Source organism: Podarcis vaucheri, assembly GCF_965113315.1.
Source record: "Podarcis vaucheri genome assembly, chromosome: 4".
Lineage (NCBI taxonomy): Eukaryota > Metazoa > Chordata > Lepidosauria > Squamata > Lacertidae > Podarcis > Podarcis vaucheri.
The window spans coordinates 55,272,626-55,297,441 of NC_138762.1; the positions used below are offsets into that span (position 1 = coordinate 55,272,626).

A 24,816-nucleotide genomic window follows, 5' to 3' on the forward strand; every position below is an offset into this window, starting at 1 on the left:
AAGAAGAAATGGGGGAGAGATAGAGCACTCAGGTCGTGCTTGCAAGTTCCCCAGAGACATCTGGTTGGCCACTGTTAGAACAGGATGCAGGACTAAATGGACTTTTGATCTGATGCAGCATGGCTGCTGTTAAGTTAACCTGTTTTACCCAACCCTGATACCTTCCAGATGTTGGGGGTTTACAGTTTACATAGTCTCTGAGCATTAGCCATGCTGCCTTGGGCTTTTTGAAGTTGTAGTCATCAACTGGAGGGCACCGGGTTGAGGAGGGTTGAACTATAGCTAGATTGTTTGAATCCAGCTATGCATTGATGGGCATGCTCTCAGACTAGAACCTGGCAACCCCATTTCCTGCTTTTTGTCTCCTAGCAGACTATATCCTAAGTGTAACTTAGATTATGTGGCTTCCTAATTGAGTCCTCCTTTGTTGTAAGAACCATGAACTGAGTTTCCTATATTCCTTTTCCTACCTAACATTCCATTTAGGATATTTTGAATCTATGGTTTCCTTTTAAACTGAGAAAGTAAATGTGTAATAGTGCCTTTTGGTAGCAGAATATAACCTTGTTAGGTTAGTGCATCTCATCTGTGATGAAAATACTTATACCTTGCTGATTCTTCACATTTCTACCAATGCCATTAGGGAACATTATATTTTTCTAAATCTTATGTGTCTTTCTAGTCATGACTAGAAATTTATTTAAACAGCAGGTCGTAGCCTAAATGATCTGTTTTGCTTTAAAACATATGGGGAACCTGTGACCCACTAGATACTAGTGGCCATTGATCAGGGAGGATGGGAGTTGCGTTGGATGGCCACAGCTTCCCCCTTGCTGCTTTAAAAGAACACCCAGTATGTAGAACAAGTAATCTCTAAAGAATAAAAACATTTGCTATTTATCTCTGGATTTCTGCATGTTATATAGCCCTCTGATGCTTAACTGTATTTAGCAATGTATACAAGAGAAATTAGTCTCATCACAATGTCTTTAGAGCCTACGTAAAGTAGCTCATAAGCAGACCCTTTTAGCAGTTCATAGAACATAGAGTTGGAAGGGACTCCAAGGGTCATCTAATTCAACCCCCTGCAATACAGGAATCTCAGCTAAAGCACCCATGACTGATGCACATACAGCCGCTGCTTAAAAACCTCCAATGAAGGAGAGTCCACCATCTTCCAAGGGAGTAACTTAAAAGCCATTGGTTTGAGTCCTTCCCTCCAGAGCAGGAGAAAACAAATTGCGCTAAGTGGGAATCTGTTTTAATAGCATTCGAGATTAACACAATGAGCATTCTTAAACTGCTGTAATATCGCCTGCTTATCAGTCTGGAGGTTTGTGGTGTAGACAGAGGGGAACTTTATTTGTTGTATTATACAGTTGGGTATGTGTTTTCTTCCCATTGATCAATACTACTTCCATAGGACCTAAATCTTTTGACCACTATCAGTGGCTATAGCCCTGCATTCTGGAACTAGGCAAGCATTCCAGTGGTGGGCCTAGTTGTTTGTGTGAACATCATTCCGGGTGTCTGACAATTTATTGCCTTATGTGTGAACATGGCACTTAATCAAGCCCTGCTTTAGATACCCACATATTTTCATGAATTTAAAATGATGGTTTTTAAACGTTCATTTGCTTATTTAAGCCAACAGAAGCATCGGCCAGAAAACTGTACGTGGGCCTTATTTTTGCATTGTTTTCAGGAAAAGCGTAGCTTCTGTTTAGGCAAGTGTTCTTAATTTCCTTTTGTCACCATCTAGAAGTGACAAAAAACTAATGATCGTGTGCTGTCTATTCCCCCTTCCTCTCTCCTTTCCATCAGTCATCTGAAAAGTACAATATCTTCCTGGGAAAGGAACGGGTTGGATTGTAGGCTAACAATTACTTATGAAATGTAGACAGAAAAATGTGCTTAGGTTAATTTTACAGCTTTATTTTTAAATCATTGTCATAAGGCAAATTGCAGTGTATTGGGTTTGTTTCAGTCTCACCCACCCCTATAAAGTATATATATTGAATTCACAAATCTAGTCTTTTAAGGAAAGATTAAATTGTGACGTATTTTAAACGTAGATAGCCACTGTTCGTTTGGTATGCTGTCTGTTTGTGCCTTTAAAAGTATATGTTTTGAAATAAAACTAACATTCTACATGTAATGTTTCAAATCAAAGGTGTGTCTGATGTTTAAGGGTTCTTTTGATAGAAATTGTGTATAACTCAGTGGTTTTAAATCTGTTTTAATTAGCTGTAGGATCATAGTTCTAGAAAGAAAGTATATATAATTCAGATGTTTAATTTCACTGTGAGGTCTGTAAATTCTTGTTGGCAAAAAGCTTTTCTTTCATACAAAACAGTCTGCGGTATGGAGGGTGCTGGTTTAAAACAAAAGGCTTTATTTTTGTTCTGATTGTATCTAATACAAAATGTTATGTAGTGGCATTTGGTGACACTACTTTTCCATAGCATTTATCAGCTTCACTGGGCAAAGCCAGACACTGAGCAATGATGGAAATGACATACAAGAATACTAAGTGTCTAAGAATACATGCTTTTAAATGAGGTGGATATAAAAATAGTTGCTGTGCAAAAAAATTAGTAGTCTTCTTCAAGAAGAAAGCAAATTCTTTTCTAATAATCCTAGGTAAATCCTTTTTGCTCATTCTTGGTTTTAAGAACTGTCAGTGTAATGCTACTTATATCGTGTATCTTTTTAATATAACTATTACATTTTTTTAAAGAGACGTGAAGTGTTTTTATTGCTGTTGTACTTTCTGTAGCATTTAAATAAATTACAATTGCTTTCGTTTTTTTAAAAGAAACATTAAAAGATTTTGCAGACCAAAAACAAATGTTGTGCAGCATGTCAAATCTTGAACGCCACCCAAACTTTGGGAGGGGAGCAGGAATTAACCAAATGGGCATATAGATGTAATAAATCTACTTGATTTCAGAACTCTTTGGTCACTTTTTTAAAATTAAAAAACATACGTATGATCTGAAAAGAATGAAATTTTGAATAAGATACCCATGTAGTAAGACTATCTAGAAGTGTTAAGAAAACAGAGATTTTGTAATTGTCCATTTCTACCACCCACAATTACAAATTTGTCATAGAAAATTGGTTTGATCCAGTGTATAGAACATGACAGTAAGTAAATTCTGATGAAAAATTCAGTTCTTATTGCTAGCCCTGTGTTTGTTTGTTTGTTGTATATTGTGTACTTATTTTGCCTTCTGCATTAGTCTTCAAAATAAACTCTTATTAGAGTATTTGTATAATTAAAACTGTATTTCTTGCAGTTTACATTCCTTTTGAATGTGGAATTTTTGTCCTCTCAGAGTTATTATATGGAAATGTTTCAACTTCTGTACAAAGGTTAAATAAAAGTACAAAATAAAGAAACGAACTCACAAGTATTTTTCAAACTGTTTTGGAACTTGGTAGACAATGTATTAACTTTCCGGTAATATTTTTAAGTCCCAACCACTTGTTTTGCACCTTTCATTGTGAAGGATTCCTAACGGAATCTTCAGTGGTTTATAAACACTCATTTCAGATCAGTTTTGTTTTGAGGGACGGTTTTTGTGAGGCATCAAATGCGCATGACTTATTTTTGATCTCCAGATGAAGAGAGTGAGCACTGTTCACCTAGTGGCAAAGGCACACCTTGCGAGTGTTAAACATTCTTCTCTATTGGCCTTGCTTCACCTTCCTTGCAAGGCAAATCCACTGCCCATCTCGCGCTCACTAGCAGCTTCTACAGTTTTTCTTCCTTTTTGCTACTCCCTCCCAAACCTCTTTGCAGTGGCAGACCTTGGGATCTATTTAAGTTGCTTGCAATAATCCTTCAGAAGCAAGCAAGAATTGTGGTTGTAAACTTAGAACATTGGCTATATTTCTGTTTTGTCCCATCTGCTAAACATACTCAGTATAACCTTAGCACTTAAAATACGCTTCAGTGCTATTGTGGTTTTTTTGTTTGTTTTTTGACCCTGAAGATGTAAGAGATACGTGTTAAAGAGCTGCATAGGGTCTTCTTCAGCCAACATTAATTTAAAAAAGGCCTTTAACTACAGGCTGCACAGCTTACTGTGAAACCTCCCCTTCAGATTTTGTGATCCTGTTTCCCCAGTGGAACATGAAGTAACTTGCATACCTAAAACAACGGTTCTATTGTTGAAACAGATACTTATTTCATACTTGCAAAGACTTCGGTTGCATGTGAAAATTTCTTTCCAACTGGTTCTGTTCTTTTTCTCCAAAGCCGTCCTCCTTTGTGGCAGGAGACACCAAGGAAAAACTAGTGAACACATCAACACAAATGCATTGTCCCAACACACATACAGTGGTACCTCAGGTTAAGAACTTAATTCGTTATGGAGGTCCGTTCTTAACCTGAAACTGTTCTTAACCTGAGGTACCACTTTAGCTAACGGGGCCTCCTGCCGCCGCCGCCACCGCTCGATTTCTGTTCTTATCCTGAAGGAAAGATCTTAACCCGAGGTACTATTTCTGGGTTAGTGGAGTCTGTAAGCCAAGGTACCACTGTACACCCACACTGCATATACTTGCACATTCAGGGTCCCTTGGAGATGAGAATCTGCGAACCTAAGTTGTATTCTGGAAATCTAGTTGCTGAGGAAGCAAAATATCACACACACATCAAATTCATACATAACAAAAGTATGAAATGCAAGCAGGACAAAATCAAATATTGAGAATGGTCCTTTAGTTGCAGGAGATGGGTCTGTTCTCCTTGAGAACCCCGCAGCTCCTGCCTTCACATTATTTCAGATTACTTGTTCACAACGAGGAATTTCACTGGAGGGAGACAAGAATGTGTGTTGGGGACGGACGGACACGCTTCACAGATATGGAATGCACTTCTCTGAGTGCTCGCTTTCACCGCCGATCAGTCTAAAACATATCCTTTTAAATTTAATGTAATGCAATGACTCTTAAATGGAATTGAAAGAAATTATCAGCCTGTGTGGTGTAATAGGACAAGCTTGCCTTCCTGAGTTAATTACAATATGGGTATAGGTAAAACACACTTCAGAAGTGCATTCCTGGAAACTTGCAGCATTTATAAGAATAGTTATTTGCAGTTGTAATGTGCAGTATATTAAACATATTTGATGCTGTCAAAAATGCACATTCAGCCTAGAATGTCTCCCATTGAACTCAAGTTGGGTGTAATTGTGAAGAAACAGGTGCACTATGTTGCTGTTAGTGATTGTTATAGTCTGATACAGCACCCTCGGAGGTGATGGAGAGAAGAATCAGAGTTCCCCCCTCCCCTTTCACATCTATTCTAGTTTCTCCTTTATTATTTACTTGCCAGGTAAGTATAGGGGGCAATAGTCATTTACTGCACTACAAACACGTGTCTTCTTCTTTGTGTTTAAAGCCTGAGACAGCTGCAACACTGAAACGCACAGTGGAAGCTTTGATGGAGAGAGGAGCAGTGGTGAGGAATTTGGAAAACCTGGGCGAAAGAACGCTGCCATACAGAATTTCAAAGCACAATCAACGTCACACCAGAGGAGGGTATGAGTTTCACAAGCCTTGAGTCTAGTTTTTAATAGAATTTCTTGCCATGGAATATTTTCGAAAGGGGAAAAGTTGCAGCCTGACAACATTGGGCGGAGCAGGCAAGCAAAGTAGACAGGCTGGCAGAGTAAGTGGTCAGGTGGGTGGCCCAAGCCGGCCTTCACACTTTTCTCGCATTGCCCGTTTGCATGTGCACACGTACATCAGGGCAAGGGGAATCCAGGATTCAAATGAGCAGGTGGCCATGCTGGGCAGGCAGAGTGAGCAGGTAGTTGGGTGGCTGGTCCAGGCAGAGCTGCAGGCATTCACATGCTCACTTTTGTCATCACCATCAGCAGTCCTCTCAAAACTCTCCCACCCCCTCTCCTCCATCCTAAGGTCTCACTGCGGCACTAAGGAGGGGAACGAAATAGAAGCAAGTCTCTTTACCCTGTGTTGCTGCCCACTTTCTGTCGGCGGTGCAAAGTCAAGAGGAGATAGACACTCATCCTCATTCCCCTGTCTTCCTTGAGTGGCAGTGGCAACAGGGTCTTGGGATTTGGGCAATTAGTGAGGGGATGCGAGAGTTTGGGGTGCACTGGGGGGGTTGGCAGTGGGGTGGCAGGTGGGGATGGGTGCGTTGAAGAAGCTGTGAGAGGGATATGGGAGGAGTTTGAAGGAGCTGTGGTGCTATTGGGTGGGGGGAGGTTGGCAAGCAACATGAGTAGGTAACCATTAGCTGTTAAATAAATGCTCAAAGCCGTGATCTAAAGACAAGGTAGGAGCATAGGGGAGAACAATGTGTGCAGCTGAGGTTTGGATGTTGCTGCAACTATTTCTACTGATTAGGGACACGGTGGTCATCAGTTAAAGCTGTGTGTGCTGTTCTTTTTTGCATACACATATCACTTCTTTGGATTGAAGCCCAGGTACAGAATTTACTGTTAAGGGCCTCTTAATTTCCATTGGGTAATTAATGTAACTTGGATACACGTTTCATTTCAGAATTAAACTGTTTCGTTCCTGAAGTAGACTCCACAAAGTACTCAAATCTGTTTACTTAACAATTCCAAAATGAGGCACACAGTAATTTGGGTAGATAATTTCATTGTTCATATTCATCTGCTAGTTAATTCAAGCATTGATTCTTTACTATTTCCTTTGTTAAGAAATGCCCTTCATGTAAACACTTCCTTTTCAAGGTAACATTTTTATTGCACCAAAGCCAGTTGGAAGTGATAATTATTTATCTTTTGAGATACTGATTCAGGGTTGATTTTATTCCCTTTTGCGTATCTGAACCAAAGTATATTTTTGAGGGTGTTTTTAATGGTGAAATCATTATTAAAGATGGCTGTGCACAAGTAAAATAAGAGTTATTGTTGTAGTTACTGATTTTAAGAGAAATATCTTCAGCCCAAGAAAATAATGCCTTGGCATTTGAAAATTAAGATGCATTAGATAAATGATTACAATGGACTGCAGAGTTTATCCTATAATTGCTTAACATTTTGCTTTTGAACTCCCTGAGAATATCTTTTGAAAGAGAAATGCCTGTATGCAAGGATGGAGAAATGTTGCTAGGCAACCAGGGTTGCACAGAGACTTCATTCAATAATCAAAATAACAACTTGCAGTCTTTCTCCCTGGCATTTGAAGATACAAATGTGCACACCTTGATGGGCAGCCAATGCAGCTTATTACCTGTTTTCCCTTGCGGATATTTCAAATGATACTGCTGCACAAGCTGCAGAGATGCACCTCTGAAATGATAGCCACTCAAAACATGTTCATATTTTAAGAGCTTATTATCTTGTATTTCCCTCCCTTACAATATTCTATATAGTTATATATTTATAAAGAAATGTGTTTCTTTATAAAGAAACATATTTCTAATCTGTCCTTCAGTACTAGCTCATTTCCCGGGGGGGGGGGGGCATGCAAAACACACATTAAAACCAAGTTTGAAAAATAAACCAGATTAAGAGCATATCTTGCAAACCATGAGAAGTGGAATCAAACCTTTACAAGTTAAAAAATAATTGAGAGCAGTGCAGAATAAAAGCATTTTTAGCGTCTTCCTGAAATTGCAGAGATGAGGTCCATCTAACCTGCCTTGGCTTGTGGGTTCCACAGTCAGGGCACAGCCACAGAAAAGGCCCTGTACATTGCTAAAGAAAGCCCACACCATGGTTTAGTTTCAAAAAACAGAACAAAACACTTTCTCTTGCAAATACCCCACACAGGAAGCATTCCTGTGCCTAAGGAGCTGCATGTCGATAGGCATGTAGTGAGATAGGAGCAGAGGAAACTGTCTTAAACTGAGCCAGACTATCTAGGTCATTCTGCCTACACTGACCGGCTGTGACTTGGGGGGTTTGCATCTAGGTCTAGGACCGTTTTCAGTCCTACTACTGAGTTACAAGCCTTTCAGCTGCATCTGTTTTGTTTCAAGTGCATATGCTGCGCAACCTCACCAAACTCAATAGGTCCCTCATGTTTTGCATCATCTTCTTGATTGTGTGAGAACAAGCAAGTATTGATGTGCGTTGGCATCCAAACTCTGGCAATAAGTGCTACAGCTTGCGCTGTGTCTGGAGTTGCATAAGAGTTCAACCCGAGTTTAAATTCACTACTAGCATTTGTGCTGTTAAACTGATGATGTGACACAGGCGCACAGCGTTCTGTTCAAGTATTTTGCAAGGTGGGAGATACTGTGTGTGTGCTAAAATCTGGTGGCACTGTACAGCAGATGTTGAGTGCACTTAAGTTCCATTAGCTGAGCACTTGATTTCAATAGAAGTGCATCTACTTTCTCTTGAGTGTGCCCTATGAGAAAAGGATTGGGGATTAGGTAGGTAGTGGCACTTCAGAGGCAGTGAATAGAATCTGCATTGCCAGTGTGAGTCTACCCGAAAGGCAAGCAATTAAAGTTGATGGAGTCCACTAACACTGTTTATTTTTGTATTTTCATCCATTACAACATTTCACTGAGAAATAAAAAAGCTGATCCATACAGGATCCATACACTATTGTGGGCAGTGTTCACACACAATGTAGTGATGGTCACTTGATTATGATTTTCTGGTCGTGCCATTTCTATACAGTATTGGTCTGATCTGGTATTTGTAAGGGTGAAGGGTGGCTTCAAAACATTTTTAATCAGTAAATAGCTTAGATAGCTTTAAAACTAGGCTAGACAAATTCTTGGAGGATAAGTGTATCCTTGCTATCAGTCATGATGCAGTCCCCTGGTCCAGAAGTAGCAGCACCAACTGCTCTGGACCAAACATTTTACTATGTTTTTATATGTGCTGTAAGCCGCCTGGAGTGGCTGGGGAAACCAAGCCAGATTTGGGGGGGGGGGTATTAATAAAATAAAAGCAATAACAACTACTACAGTAATAAGGCTATTGTCTTTACGTCCTGTGTGTGGACTTTCCAGGAAACAGGATGTCTAACTGGAAGAACCACCAGCTTGATCCAGCAGAGTCCCATCTTGCATTCATACAAAAAACGTTCTTTAGCTTATGTACTAGAGACAATTCTGCTATGTAGAAAGCGTACAAATAGATAGGTTGCTGTTGAAATGATGTTACAATCTGCATGTATATGTTTTGCACAAAAAGCCATAAAAGGAAAATAGATGTCTTTTGAGAAAGCTTAAGGTACGAAAACTGAATTGAAGCAAATTGTCCTTGGTATTCGCTATGAAAGGGATGGTTTGTTGTTCTTGTTTCCTCTTTCCTGGATCATGGCAATGTCTCTTTTTAAAAAGAAATTCAGTTGTGGACATAAACGTCTACCATATGGCAGGTTTCCTAGCACATCGAATCATGAAATTATTGCTTAACATTTTTCTTCTCGCTTTCATTCTTCATAAATAGACTTGCATTCTATGGGATACTAGAAACTGCCATCAGTTGATGTTGGCTGGTGGGTATGACTGTGCTTTTCTAGGGCTTTGCCTGATTCTTCTGAAATGAAATATCCTTAAAAAAATATATATTCTTCAGTACATTGGATTGGAGTACACCCTATACTTCCAAATGTGAAGCTGTTTGTTTTGCCAAGTGTGTAAACACTTAAGTTGCAGTTGTTACACAAAAGGCAGCGAAAGCTGCAGTCCTAATCCCATTTACCTGTGAATAAGCCCCATTGTACTTGGTGGAACTTGCTCTATGAAAAAGCTTCGTCCTGTGCCCAACTCAAGGATTCCTTGCCCCCGAGTCCAGGTGGTATTTTGAGAGGCAAATGGAGGGTTCTGTCCCCCTTCTCTTGCATAGCAGTCAAGAGGGGATGGACTTGGCCTGCAAGCAAAAGCTGACCATGTTTCAGATTCAGATGTTAATATGGCTCATTTGATCTTTTCCAGAAGTGTCCAGCACCTTTGGGATTCCCAGTTTGGCTCTTGCCCATTAGTAGACAAGAAGTTATTCTAGCGTGTCTCTCAGCCACACAATCGGTGATATTCATCTTGACTTAATAAGCCTTCTGTGGTGTAGTCTAAAAATTGTGATGGCATATTGGAAAGCTGAAGCTGACTCTTTATAAAACGTGGAAATTTCCTGGGCACGGTCTTAACCAGGTTCTCCCTTGGGCCCTCATTCACACAAGATCAGCTGAGAACTGCTTTTCCCAATAGGATTCCAAAACAAGCCTGGTCCAGGTGTTTCTCTGGTGCTGATTAACTTTGATAAACCCATTTGGGAATATAGTTGTCTAGTATACTATATTTTAAATCCCTGGATTTAATTTTGGCCTGGATACAGTTCAATATCCAGTCCTCTTTTCTTACCACTTGTTTGATCTGAAATAGGTCTTCATTTAACTCTTTACAGAGATGTTATTTTGGCAGTAAAAAGTCTTAACTGTCCTATCACATTTTATGCACAGTGCACCAAAATAACTAGGGTTTCTGTACTGAATCAGCAGAATCGTCCTGATTTTTTGTTTTTCTGTACCAGTTTTTGCTCCTGGTGCCTGGAGAGTTTGCGCTGTACTTTCATCACTTTTGCCTGCAAATGAACGTTACATCTCTGTAAATAGATCTTTGCCGCCTCCTCTCTTCCCCAACCACCTTTCTTCCCATCCCATCCTCAAACCACATGCACCAGGTCTTGTTACTTTGCATGAGAAACTGTAGTGCTACAGTACTTACATACCCGGTCACAACTCATTGCTTAACATGGAGCTGCTCCACACATTACAGAGCTTCTGGATTGTACAAAACACAATCAGTGCTGGCTTGATTGCCTACGAACAGAAAGTAAGTTCCAGCTCAGCTCTTAAAGTGCAGTTGCTTTTTCTTTTTTCTTGTCTGCCTGGGGCATACCTGGGCTATAATTCCAAAAGACAAAGGTGGATTTTCCTGATCTCTTGTACACGGATACATACGAAATCCATAGACTGGCTCCAATACTGGGGGTGTTTGATACAGCTAATAAACTTTCATGCTGCAAATTGCTATGTTTCTTGTATCTCCAGATAACATTTTTTGCTGCTGCTGAAATGGCAACGACAAAGACAATGCAGTAGCAGCATCTCATCTCCCCCATCCCCCAATGCTGCCTTCAGTTATCATCAACAGCAGCACAGTGGAAATTTCCACTGCCTGCCTATATGAGCAGGAGAGAACACTAGTTGCAAGCCATTCCTTTCGGAGCAGAATCCATTTCAGTTTTAAAGACACAATGGAAAGCAGCCCGCTATTCTCGTTTAGCAAGGTAGTAGAAAAATTAGTAAAATGTAAAAAGAGGGCTATGTTGTGAGTGTGTCATAATTATTCCCCAAAAGATGCAGACATAGAACATACATTCTGTATCTTTTGTTTCAGGAGGATTAGATGAGCACAAATAGCATGAAAATGTTAAGGTTTTGTTTCTTTAAAAGAGATGGCTCTTGAATTTTTCTCTCACTCAGTTTACAGTAATGCCTCATTAAGACTAAATGCTGCAAGCTCCATATGAAAGGAAATAGGGCAAACCTCCTTTATCAAAGTCAACTAACAGCACAATCCTTTAGATGTCTATTCAAAAGTAAGCCCCACTGTGTTGAATGGGACAATCCCCAGAAAGTTAGTATTGGATTACAGTCTACTAGACCACTAAAATATTATTTTCATTTCCAGAGACTTGGCAGTCGAATATCAATAAAACAGCAGCTAAACACACTAATTTGAAACGTGCCTTTCCAAAGGCTTTTTTAAAATTGTGGCATGGGGCAGCCAACTTGCACATTCTTAGGAGGAAGTTTCATAATGTTGGGGCCACTACTGAAAAGGCCCTGCCTTAGAGCCTGCCAGGCTTAACTAGTCTTGATGGCGGGCCAGTAATTACTTACAAAAACAGAGAACAGAGAATTCTATTTTAAGAGGCATTCTCACTTTTCTTCCTCTCAGGATGAAGTGCCTTTTCTAAGATGATGCTTGCTGCAGTATGGGCATCATACCACAGAACTATTGTTTCTCCTCATACGGAAATTTATGTAGTTGTAGTTGGTTGATCATTGAAAACTCATATGATGATGATTTATTTAACCAAGGTGGTATCCTAGGATACTGTTCTACTTTTCTGAGAGTTTGATTTGATGCCTTACAAACATGTGTGAATTTCTTTTTTCTTATTTACTTCAATTCACTGTAAAACTTTGAATAAACTATAAATTGAGCATGTGCATAGAAACACCAGTGGCTACTTTCGAGGGGAAAATAGATTGTGGAAGGGGAGGGGTCAGTTTGGACTGGAAAAGTGGTGAGCATGTATGTTTAAACCATTCCCCTGCTTGCTATCTTTCCACTACTGCAGTGGAAACTTGGCTCTCCAGCTGTTTTGGGACTACAACTTCCATCATCCCTAACTAACAGGACCCAGTGGTCAGGGGTGATGGGAACTGTAATCCCAAAACAGCTAGAGGGCCAAATTTGGCCATCACTGCACTACTGGTTGGCCTTCACATAGGGTTCCAGATGCATGTTTCCAACAGTTTGCTCATGCAATCTTGCCTAGAATTCTACTGGAGGGAGACTGCAGTAGAAAAGAGGTGGGGGAAGTCTGGGAACTTCTCCCATCCCAATCCTCCTTCATTCCAAGTAGTTGCTTCTTCCTAATGGAACCAGGCACTGGTTTTGCCTCCCATTTCAAAGCCAGTAGGTCCATCCTCAAAAGGAAGCTATTGCAGCTTGTAGAAAAACGACTGGGTGTTCATATCATCACAGTGAAGTTTTTGAAAATCACTTTGCTCCCATGAAACAAATTTCCAGGATTCTTCCTTGCACTTGAGTGAAATAGAAGATCTGAAATGTTCTTGCACATGGTAAACACTCCGTTCGTCAAAGTAGACGTTGGCAAATGGGAGAATGTTTGCCTTGATACCAAGAATTCCAGGCAGTTCTAGAAGTGTGTGAAAATTAAATCTCTGCATTGTTGCCAAGGTTGCAGAGAACTACAGTATGGTATGCAGAGCCTCTGAATGAATGCCAAGACTCATAAGTTGGTGTTGCCTTGTCTTCAGATGTGGCTTCTGTCCTCAGTAATTTGAACTTTTAAAGCAAAAGGACAATAAATACCTGCTGCCTTGACCTGTGTTTTTTGCTTCCCATTTCTAAATAGAAAAATGCCATCTTGCTATAGCAAATTTTTGATGGGAAGCATGCATATCTTATAATATGTAACTAGATTCTCTGATATCGGATATCATATGTGTAGCATGTTGGGGCTCTCCAGTTGTATAGGGAGGAAGAATGCATGGAATACATAGTCTCTCATACAAGCTCTATCCTTGTTCAGAGCAACAATAAAATGATACTCTGGGGGCTTGCCCTAAATTCATAAAATTTATACTAGAATGCCTCTTGGAAATGCATTTCTTTTCTGGAACTTTGATCTATGGAAGTTCAGACACTCTCAAGATGAGCTTGGATCTGTTGTGATTATAAAGGAAAGGGTTATGTAACTTCTGGCATTTTTAGTGGATGCCAACGTAGAAGGCTTTAAAGGGGAATTGGGCAAATTCATGGAGTGAGCATGAGTCACAAAAGGTATATAATGCCTCCGGGATCAGAGGTGTGATGTCTTTGCATACCATTTTGTGGGGAACAGCAGCAACAAGACAGTGTTGCTGCCCTCATGCCCCATTGGCATGTAGAAAATGCTGTGCTAGATAGACCTTTGGTCTCATCCACCAGGGCTCTTGTGCTCTTTCATGCTTGTAGCTTTGTTTTTATTGTATTCTTCTTTATTTCCAGGTATTTTTTGGTAGACTTCAATTCTCCACCAACAGCTGTTTCAGCCATAAAGGACCACTTAGGACGTGATATTGATGTGATCCGGTCTTCCATTTTAAAGCATCATGTGGCAAATTCAGAAGAATGCATGGGCATGATACCAGACAGCACTGAAGATAAACTAACAAAGATGAAGAAATAAATAGCCGGAGACCGTAGAGGCATTGCTGCCCCTAATTTGAACCTAGTTGTAAGGATCTGTGATTTATGCAGTGTGCATAGGTGTGTTACGTTTGACTATTCTGCAGCAAATGAAGCTTTATATACACACTTTGTATTTTAAAATCAGGGCATTTCCCCCCAAAGAATTGCATCTGTTGCTGAAGTCTATCCTGCCCTAGAAAATTCAGGCTGCTGTCTTAATGCATGCTTGAAAAAGAAAAAGAAAAAACCAAGTCCCATTGAACAAAATAGGACTTGATCCCAAGTAAACATGCACAGACTCAAACTGTCAAACTACCATTGTTTTTTCCAGTTAGGACATTTCAGATATCATATACTTATACAGTTATAATGTTCTACCATGATGTAAATAACATTTAATGCAAAATTTGTTAATGAATGTAATAAAAAAATACAAAAAGAACATTTAATGACTGGTTTATAAAGGAACAAACATTTAGTAAATTAATTCTGATCACTAGCATATTGTTTTCAATGCATTTAAATGCTGCTGGGTACTCGTTCATGGAAGTTAAGAAAATGATATGGCTATACAAAAATGTACATTGCAGTGTTGGTTTTATTTTTACAAAATAGAACCAGACACTATCTTGATATTTGTTTTTAATATATTCCGAAATATAACTGCTGGCTGCTGCTTCTGCATTTAGAAATACTAATTGTGTGGATTAATAATAGCAATTACATTAGCTTAGTGGATGGATAGATTCAATAAAGCCTTAACAATTTCCTAATTTTATTCTCATTCCATGTTTTTCCTCCATAAGACCCCAGTAAGATTTCCAGTGCTGCTCCTTTTTTTAAGGTTAGGGAAGACTTTATTTTTTTTAATGTTTACATTTTTATTTGTTTTCAATGTAACAAGTAACAATAAAAAAATAAGGAACAACACCCTTCCGCCAATTGAAAACAAAACAGCCATACACAAATAGGATTGTATACACATGTATAAAAAGGGTGTACCGAATAATATTGATATACCAAGACTAAAGAAAAAAAGGGACCACACAAGGAAAGGACATATGAAAGCTCAGAGTCAAGGTAAGTGGTCAGACCAAAAAACCAAGTGGCAACACAGAGGACATTTAGTACATCCTGCTTGCATAAGGTAAGGCAAGAAGGGCCATCTACAATTCCAAATCCATCGCATTTTTATCAATCCTTTGCTAAGCCTGCTCCATGGGGTCAGTTACAGAAGACGGAAGGTTTATGTTTGAGGTTAAACTTTGTACCTTGGTTCCCAATCTGTTTGGGAAGCCTGTTCTAAAACCAAGGTGCGCTTTCCCATAGAAAGTAATGCCAAATGGATTAATCCGTTCCAGACGTTTAAAAACAACCCCTAAAACAGCAATTTAACATGGATTTTACTATCTAACGAGACCATTGATCCATAAAATGAAAGCAATAATCAATGTACTGTACAGGGGTACCTCAGGTTAAGTACTTAATTCATTCTGGAGGTCCATTCTTAACCTGAAACTGTTCTTAACCTGAAGCACCACTTTAGCTAATGGGGGCCTCCCGCTGCTGCCACGCCACCGGAGCACGATTTCTGTTCTCATCCTGAAGCAAAGTTCTTAACCCGAGGTACTATTTCTGGGTTGGCAGAGTCTGTAACCTGAAGCGTCTGTAACCCGAGGTACCACTGTACTATAAAATAAATAAGATAGTATTGTAGATGAGAGAAATTAAAATTACTATTTTTTCTTATGTGCACTGATGATAGTCATTGTTTGGAAGGGGGGCGTTTTATCCTTTTCTTCAGTCACAAGCAGTAGCTGAAGTGGGTTACACACAGTCACAAAAATGAAGTCACAAGCCGCAGTCACAAGTCGGTCCCATAAAATGAAGAACAAGTCATAGTCAAACGAAAAAGCCACACAAAAATGCAAAAAATAGCAAAAACAAAATCTCCAAGTATGACCTCTGTGTTGTGTGGGTGCTCGGGACTCAACAGCCGACAGACTGATTAGCAGCAGGGAACTCAATTTACAAACAACACACACTCAACAGGAAGTAGAACATGTTCAGCTTCCAAGGCAAAGTTCAGAAACTGGAACACCTACTTCCGGGTTTGCAGCGCTCTCTTTCCAAGTTGTTCATAAACTAAGCTGTTCTTAAACCAAGGTCCACTGTACACTTCAAGTCTGGCTTGAGCCTGAAAGTTTACTGTCATATCTGCTGATAATCTGTTGATTTAAGAACAGGAATGTTGTGAAAACCCTACTATACCACTGTTGAAGTAAAAACAGGTCATCGTGCTAAAAACAAACAAAACCCAAGGAAAAGCTAAAATTGGGAACCACTATGTGTCCTTTCCGGTGACAGCTAGAGCAACCACAGCCACAAAGATGATGGATTTAAAATACTAAGCGGGTGCCTTGACCAGTCATCCTGCCAAATACAGCAAAGCCTTTATATACTAGTGTTATCTTAGTTCATAAATGTGTTTCTCAAAATCAGAACTTTCTGTGTGAATAGTCCATTTGATGTAGTAGGTAGTTCACACTGATACATACTCGTGTCTTCCAATCACCCCATTCCACATGCACACTTTCTTTTTCTGTTCCCAGTATAAATTAACTACTGCTCAGGTCAGTAATTAGCTATTTTAAGCCACTAACACGCAGGAGCTTTGAAAGCCCTGTATAACTAAATGTCTGTTTGGAGTATATGTTCACTTAATGCCAAGGGGTTTGTTTATTTTTGGGTAAATGACAGTTTTAGTAAGCTGAGCAAAAACCCTGCTGTAAAGTGTGCTAGCAATAGTGAGCAGAAAGTCCCATTGCAAACCTTGAAAATCCAAATTTTCCAGTGATATACCTTAACATTACTGGTTTTCAGTATCACTTTTGAGTTCGCTTGTGTCCCTAATCTTGCCAATGTCCAGATGTGTTGCATGTATACTTTGAAGAGCTGGAATCTCAGTTATTAAAAATGTGATGGCATTTTCATAACATCTGTGCAGTTGGTGGCAGGAGTAGAAGGATATTAGCTAAAGGTAGGAAGCTAGGGGGAAGTTTCCACTGCCAGTGTTGGAAAATCATTTTAAAAACGTACACAGCTCCCTTTCAATGCAGCTGGAGACTAGGCCAGCCAGGTGTCTAGGAATCATGATTATGCTAGGATCTCTATTAGCATATATAGGAGTGCTTAAAATGTGGGGTACTTGGTCCACACACACCATGTTTCTTGCCAGAAACACTAGTGCCAATGCTGCAAACAGAAGAATAGAATTATCCAAGGCCTAACAGGATCCTAACTACACTATATATTGTTATGGGTTTGCTATCAGATTTCTGCTGGTAGGGCTGTCAAGGTGGGTTGCCTTGGGGCAATGCTTCTACTTGACAGATGTTAGCAGCCTGCTGATGTGTTTCCATGGGAACGGACACGTAAACCACTTTCCTGAATCCTGAAAGGGTAAAAGGTAAATTTCCCACTCTTCTAGACAAAGGCAGCACAATCCAAACGTATGTGTGCAAAGAAGGAAACCAGCTCAAGCTGGGGGTGACGAGAGGAGAGCTGTCTCTTTAAGTAGGGTTGCTCTGTAAGTAACAGGATGAATGCTGTGTCTCTGGAGATTCAGCACAGGAGCAGTGTACTTTGGCTTTCTGATGGAGTGTTTCATTTCTCTCTGCCTATGCTCAAACTGTATACTTGCTAATAAATGCAAATCATTTTAATGTGCTAATAAGCTTACAGCAATGCCTTTGCATAGGGAACCAAACCTGGGTAAACACTGTTCTCCCAGAACTTCGCAGCAAGCAGAGAAGTAGGGTGAGCATAATATGCAGACAGGAGTCTATCAACTTATTAAATGATAAACTGCTCTTGCATGGAGTTTGAAAGCTATGCAAGACTGCACATGACAACATCCTTCCCCAGTCTAGTGTCCTCTGGATCTTTGGGTCCCAAACTCTCATCAGCGCCAGCCAAAATGTTCAATAATCAGAGACAATGGAAGCCAATATCTGGAGGACACTGGGCTGCTAGGGAAGGCTAGCTTATGGTAACCCGTGATATTTCCTCAGAAGTTTCCTCAGATTTCAATGTGACCTATTAAATACACATTTACCTGGGGCTAAGTTCCATTAAACTCAGAAGGACCTTTCTGGACACACAGAGAGAGAATTGTAAGGAAAGTACAGCAAGTTTTCAAAAGGCGCTTTGGTGACGCCATATGTTTCTTCACATAACTTTGGCTTGAGCCCTGACAGTATAAAGGTTCTGGCCTGAGTTCCAGCCAACCCTGGCTCAAATTAAAAACGGGGCAAAGGAGAAGATCAGGCTATTCAGCCAGCTCTACACAGTATTGTTGTAAATAGAATTCCTGTTTTGTCTGTAGTCAGTTCGAACTTGTAAAGGGGCCCGAAAAACTCCTGTGCGACTCTTGCTACATAATCATTTGCACTTCTTTGACGTTTGAGGAAGCCAATAATAAAATTAATCTCCAATTTATTTCCCTGTTAGGTTTTTCCTTTTTCCTTTGAAATAGCTGTACTTTTAAAAAAGCTATGTTTCTTAGATCTCTCCACCCCCCAATTTTTTAAAAATAATGGGTGTACTACAGGCAATGATCATTTTGCATGGTTGTTGCATTCCTGATCCTTGCATGTGTTGCTGTAGCATATGTAAGCCCCCTTTTACGGACACTTATGGGTTGCGGTAATGCACATCTGTCATTGCTTATACTAGGTTGCAATCATTATTGTGTGGATGCTATGCTGCTGCTGATGTATAAGTTGCCCTTCCGTTTTAAAAAGTGCTCAGAGTTGTGTGCATATATAACAAAACAAACATAATCTTACAACAAAGCTACTTTAAAACCAATACCACTAGCACAATTAGATGTTATACTGTACATTTCTACAGGCCTACTGGATTAGATATATTTTCAATATTTACTAATAAAAATAATATATAGTAGCATATTTGGTCCTGAATGCAAAATACTAGTACTCCAAAGCAAGCTGATGTCTTCTAGCTCTTTGGTGTTTGTCTAGAACAGGGGTGGAGGACCTGTGGCCAACCAAATGTTGAAGTACAAGTCCCACCATCCCTGACCTTTGACCATGATGTTTGCGGCTGATGGGAGTTGTAGCCCAACAACCTCAGAAGCGCCACAGTTTTCCTGTCCTTGGTCTAGACTCTAGAGCCTTTACAATTTTCTTTATCTCTTTTCTGGAATATTTTTAATTATGACATCTCAGAAAAGAAAATATTTTCACTGGCAACTCTCAACACATAGAATCTGGCTAAATCATCCCTTCAACTGTCCCATATTTTTTCAGGAATATACAATAAATACAATAAAGACAATAAACAGAAATCCAATGTAAAGTGCTAGAGGATGGCATTAAGTAGATGTTGGGATAGTCGCAAACCTTTTTAAAAGACGGCTCTGCAGATAGCCTAACAGGCTCAGAGCTCCATATACATGATTGCACTGAAAAATAATCAATTACAAGTACAGTGGTACCTCGGGTTACATACGCTTCAGGTTACAGACTCCGCTAACCCAGAAATAGTGCTTCAGGTTAAGAACTTTGCTTCAGGATGAGAACAGAAATCGTGCTCCAGCGGCGCGGCGGCAGCAGGAGGCCCCATTAGCTAAAGTGGTGCTTCAGGTTAAGAACAGTTTCAGGTTAAGTATGGACCTCCGGATTAAGTACTTAACATGAGGTACCCCTGTACAGTAAGCAACACTTGCCTTTGCAAGGATAATTGGGGCCACCAGGCACTGATTGTCCCACCATCACCTGCTTTCGACCAATCCCTGAGCTAGGATATATTTCTTTGACAAATTCTTACTTTTTTGACCTGGGGAAGATTCATAGCTCAGTGGCAGAGTATTTATTTTATCGCAAGTTCAGTGCCAAGGATCTCTGCTTATAGCATATCTGAGAATGCCCTGAGAATTGCCCCACATCAGAGGAGATAGTACCAGACCAGTTGTACCAATGGTGTGACTCACTCTAAGGAAACTTCTTGAATAGGCGCTGCTTTTAATTTAACCAGAAGCTTGCCTCTACAGCTCTCTTATGAATTGTGAAGGGGTGTACAAGGGCAAAGACTTAGTCACAACTCAGAATACACAATGACCTTGTTTTGTTCTGAAAGCTTGCCGGCAAAAAAGCACTCACTTTTAATTCACCCACAGAACTATAGTTTAGTAAAAAGCCAGCTTCTCTGATCCACAAATACAGTCCTATCATCATTGCTCTTCTTTAGAACTTTAGCTAAGATAAGACTGGGCAGTAAAGGATATGTAATGTGTTTACCTAGAGTGTAAGTTTCTGGTGACTATGGGACCATGCCCAGCAAGCTCACTTTAAACACAAGAACCAAGGCCATGCCAACCTTCTCAATGTAAATCAAATCCAAACAGCTTGATCGTTCAGCTTGTTAACTATTAACACTTTTCTTCTTCTTTCCAAATTGCAACAGCCGTTGGGTAAGAGCAGACTGTGGTGATCCCTGAAATGCGCTCTAAATATTATTTGTCCCCCTCCATTGATTCAAAGTTACATCAGTGGCTTGCTGGGCCTAAGGAAAACTAAATCAAGGGTGGAAGGGAATAAATCAGCTCATGTAATTTTGATCCTGGTTGGATGGGCTTCTCTTGGCCATGTTTGGAAGACAGGCCTCCTGCCAAGGCACTGCTGCTGCCTGGACTCTGGATGGGAAAGGTTTCGTTCCCAAAACACTTCAGAGCAAAGGTTAGAGTAGAAGGGCTCTGGTTGTTTGTTTGTCGGGAAGAGGCTGAATGAACACAGCAGAATTTATGAATCAGAGGTTTTCATTTGGAGGTCAGAGGTCTCTGTTCTAACCAGACCAGGTGTTTGAAAGAACCTTTTCATAGGCAGCATTTTTAATGTACACCTCAGCGGGACAACCATGCACTTTGAGACAGATATCACAAAGGAACACAAACAGGAGATACAGGACAGGCTATAATCAATTCTGTCAGGTGTCTGCATGGTGTCAGACTTGTGTATGTGCTGTAAGAAACATACAGTTAAAATCTAACGCTAGTATTTTGTAGAAACTTAGCAGGAATGTTCATGGCTAACACTCGTAGGCTAGACTAGAACTTTACAAGGGATGGTCCAAAAATATACAGAATAGGTCATGAGGGTATTGTCATTTTTATTTGTTGAATTTCATACATTCTGTGTGGCAACAAACCCTGTCTAAAATGTCATGTTACATTGCATCATAGAAATAAACAGGCATGCAAGAACGACATTCTTGCTGAATAATCTGTGAATAAAAACATTCTATATTTTGTTTATTTCAGCATACTGTATCCCATGTTTTATTTTTTCCTTTTAAATAATTTTTATTTGGTTCCACAAATTCATTCACATTCATATTCATCCATAGTAAAATAATAATAATTCACAAGATTCTTCTGAATATCAAGACTTCCCTCTTCCCCTCCATGGGTTCTTTGTGTAACTTTTTAACTTTTCAATAAGTCCATCCAGTTTACTGTCCTCCATTGTATACAAAATATATGTGTCATTGCAAGAGTTATTTAAAACCTGCTGAAGAGTTCAAGTGTTTACAGTGCTCTTTCAAATATAATATTAATTTGTCCCAATCTTTACTGAAGCTCTGATCCTCCTGATTTCTGATTTTCCAGGTTAATCTTGCCATCTCTGCATAGTCCAGTTGTTTTGTCTGCCAATCCACCCTGGTAGGTACCTTATAGTCTTTCCAGCTCTGGGCAAGCAGTATTCCATGTTTTCAATCCAGCAGGCTTTTCAGAGCAGTTTACAATAACACATTAACTATCTTTAGCAAAAGAAATAGATAAAACTACAAACTGGCAACAATATAAGTCAGTTCATATAGGAAGCTGCCTCACACTGAGTCAGAGTGTTGGTCCTCCTTGCTCAGTTCTCTGTACACAGACTGGCAGTAGCTCCCTGGGGATTTTGGGCAGGAGTCTCTCGCAGCCCTACCTGGAGATGCTGGGGCTTGAACCTGTGACCTTCTGCATGTACGGCAGATGCTCTACTACTGAGCTACCACACACAGAGACCAACTGCTGATAAAATTCATTGCTGGTTATTAGATGCAGCAGCTTTTGAGTTTTTGGATTTGATATCCCGCTTTATCACTACCCGAAGGAGTCTCAAAGCAGCTAACATTCTCCTTTCCCTTCCTCCCCCACAACAAACACTCTGTGAGGTGAGTGGGGCTGAGAGACTTCAGAGAAGTGTGACTGGCCCAAGGTCACCCAGCAGCTGCATGTGGAGGAGCAGAGACGCGAACCCAGTTCTCCAGATTACGAGACTACCGCTCTACACCACTCTGGCTCTAGGCTCGAATACAACAATACAATTCAATTTATGTGAGTTAACTACGATTCTGAATAAATTAACCACATTGTGACTAGGCCCAGTAGAGCCCCTCTGAGTGCTTGTGAAATGGCTGGATATATTTTTAAAATGTAATGTTCAAATAAAGATCCCAATCAGCTTCAAAATTAATTCTTCTGTGAAGATCATCTTATTTTCACAGTCTGGTATCAGTACTTCTTTTATATTCTTCTAAGCTTCTGTAGAATAATATTTGATCATTAAACGCCACGGGAAACATCTTTTAGAGATGGCAATCACAGAGTCTGTTTTCCTGCTTCATTAGCAGAATCCTTTAAGTTTATTAAAAAAAATGCTTTCATATCCTTAGGCTGTTTCCCCTCCTCACTTCTGGCGCTAAAAATTTCAGATGTGACAATAAATTGGGGAACACTCTCATGATCCCTTTCGGAGAGAACGGCACTCTATCTCTTTTCCCCTTTGTTTTTCTTCAGCATTGAGGTAGATGAGCAGTTGATGTTAAGTCACAATATTGTTTCCCTTTGCATTCCTTATACTAGTTGGCTCAAACAAAGGGCGATGGCTTGTTTTGTATTGTATGGGACATGGTGAAGTCATTGTGGCTCCCTTTGTTTCCTTGATTACCTTCACTCTAAAAAGTGTTTTGATACGGACCTTCCATCTCTGAACAACAATATTTCAAGAAGTATGGTGTGGAAAATGCAAATGAGAACTTTGGGTATGATCAGACCAGCTCTTTGTGCAGGTAGTTTAGTCTTCCATTTGTAATGCTGGGAAGCCCTCCCCAAAAGCCTGTTCTGTGCTATTGTACATATGGGGCTGGGAGGGATCCTGATGTCAGACGCGTCCTGTGATAGCAGAATCCAGGATGGCCTGAGCATGCCGACCTAGCAGGCTCCTTTCTCTCCCACTCCAGCCCCAGCCCCAAAGACAAAGCGCACTAGGCTTAAGATGTCTTCATCTCCACAAAGCAGCACAGAATGCAGCGTGTTTTTATATCACTTGGCCCCTTTACATAGCAACAGGACAGGTGTGTGCTTTAGTCTGGAGCACAGGTAAATGCCATATGGTTGAAGGATCATCAAATAGTTTGGACAGTAGCTTAAGGAAGAGACAGGAAAGCCATAAATACAACTCTGATAGGTGGCATATGGGAAAATGAACAATTGTGGTAGTGTTGAGATGAACTGAAAAATGAAAGCAGAAAGTGCAAATCCTATTTATATTTACTCAGAAGTAAATCCCACTGAGTTTGATGAGACTTGCTCCCAAGGAAATGTGTACAAGTTTGGAGGTTTAACCTTGAATCATCCCCACATTTCAGTAATTAGTGGAAAGGTGACGTGAGCCACAAGGATGAAATGCCATATTATATAAGAAACATTTCTTTAGGGTAGGGAAAATGTCAGGGAATAAAAAATGTGTGACTAGAGAACAACAAAAAAGGATGGTAACAGATGGAGCAAATGATAAAAAGAAAATAGTTTGGAAATGATGAGGTCTCTGAAGGTGATTAAAGGTAAAGGTAAAGGTACCCCTGCCTGAACGGGCCAGTCTTGACAGACTCTGGGGTTTGTGCGCCCATCTCACATCTATTGGCCGGGGGCCAGCGCTGTCCGAAGACACTTCCGGGTCACGTGGCCAGCGTGACAACGCTGCTCTGGCGAGCCAGAGCCGCACACGGAACGCCGTTTACCTTCCCGCTGGTAAGCGGTACCTATTTATCTACTTGCACCCGGGGGTGCTTTCGAACTGCTAGGTGGGCAGGCGCTGGGACCGAGCAGCGGGAGCGCACCCCGCCGCGGGGATTCGAACCGCCGACCTTTCGATTGGCAAGCCCTAGGCGCTGAGGCTTTAGCCCACAGCGCCACCCGCGTCCCACCTGAAGGTGATTATTGGTGTGGAAAAGCCAAAAGGGAGACGTGATAAGAGAGAAAGGAACATGACCAATGATAGACCTGAGACAGAGAGAATTATTAGCAGTGAGGTTAGCAGGTGAACAGACAGGGATTCAGTGAGTGGATGCATGTATAGATAAGAGTGTGAGAGAGAAACAGATTGCTTGCAAATTTGTAACGTGCAAAAGATAATAAATGTCTCCACTAGAACAGATGTCCCCATAGTGCAATGTCGGTGTCAAAAGAAGTGGAGATTAAAAGAAGTCTCAGATGCAGCAATAGCACATTCATTAGGAGCATTCCACACAGAAACAAGTTTTGTGAATATCAGTGAAAAGTGCCTCCATTCCATGAGTCAGAAGAAATGTGTAAGACAAGAGTTTGAGGGGGGCCCTGCTGTATCCGGGTACCTTGTAAACTTCAAGAAGATGAATGGGCAGATGGACTTCAACTGCGGATGTTTGGATATTTAGTTATTTTGCAGTTTTCTAAATAAGAACATCCATCTATCAAATTTTTGTGTTTGAATCCATCTGTCCTCCCTCTCCCTGCTCAGTCTGAG

At 40.4% G+C, this 24,816-nt stretch overlaps 1 protein-coding gene across 1 annotated transcript in view; it reads left to right on the plus strand.

Moving 5' to 3' along the window:
- MRPS6 (mitochondrial ribosomal protein S6) overlaps positions 1-14,407 on the plus strand; it is a 29,231-nt gene extending 14,824 nt beyond the window's left edge. The window contains exons 2-3 of the mRNA XM_082220555.1: positions 5,414-5,553; positions 13,781-14,407. Coding sequence (XP_082076681.1) covers positions 5,414-5,553; positions 13,781-13,961 — 321 coding nt within the window. The 3' untranslated portion in view covers positions 13,962-14,407. The remainder of the gene's footprint in view (positions 1-5,413; positions 5,554-13,780) is intronic.
- The last annotated feature ends 10,409 nt before the right edge of the window (positions 14,408-24,816 follow it).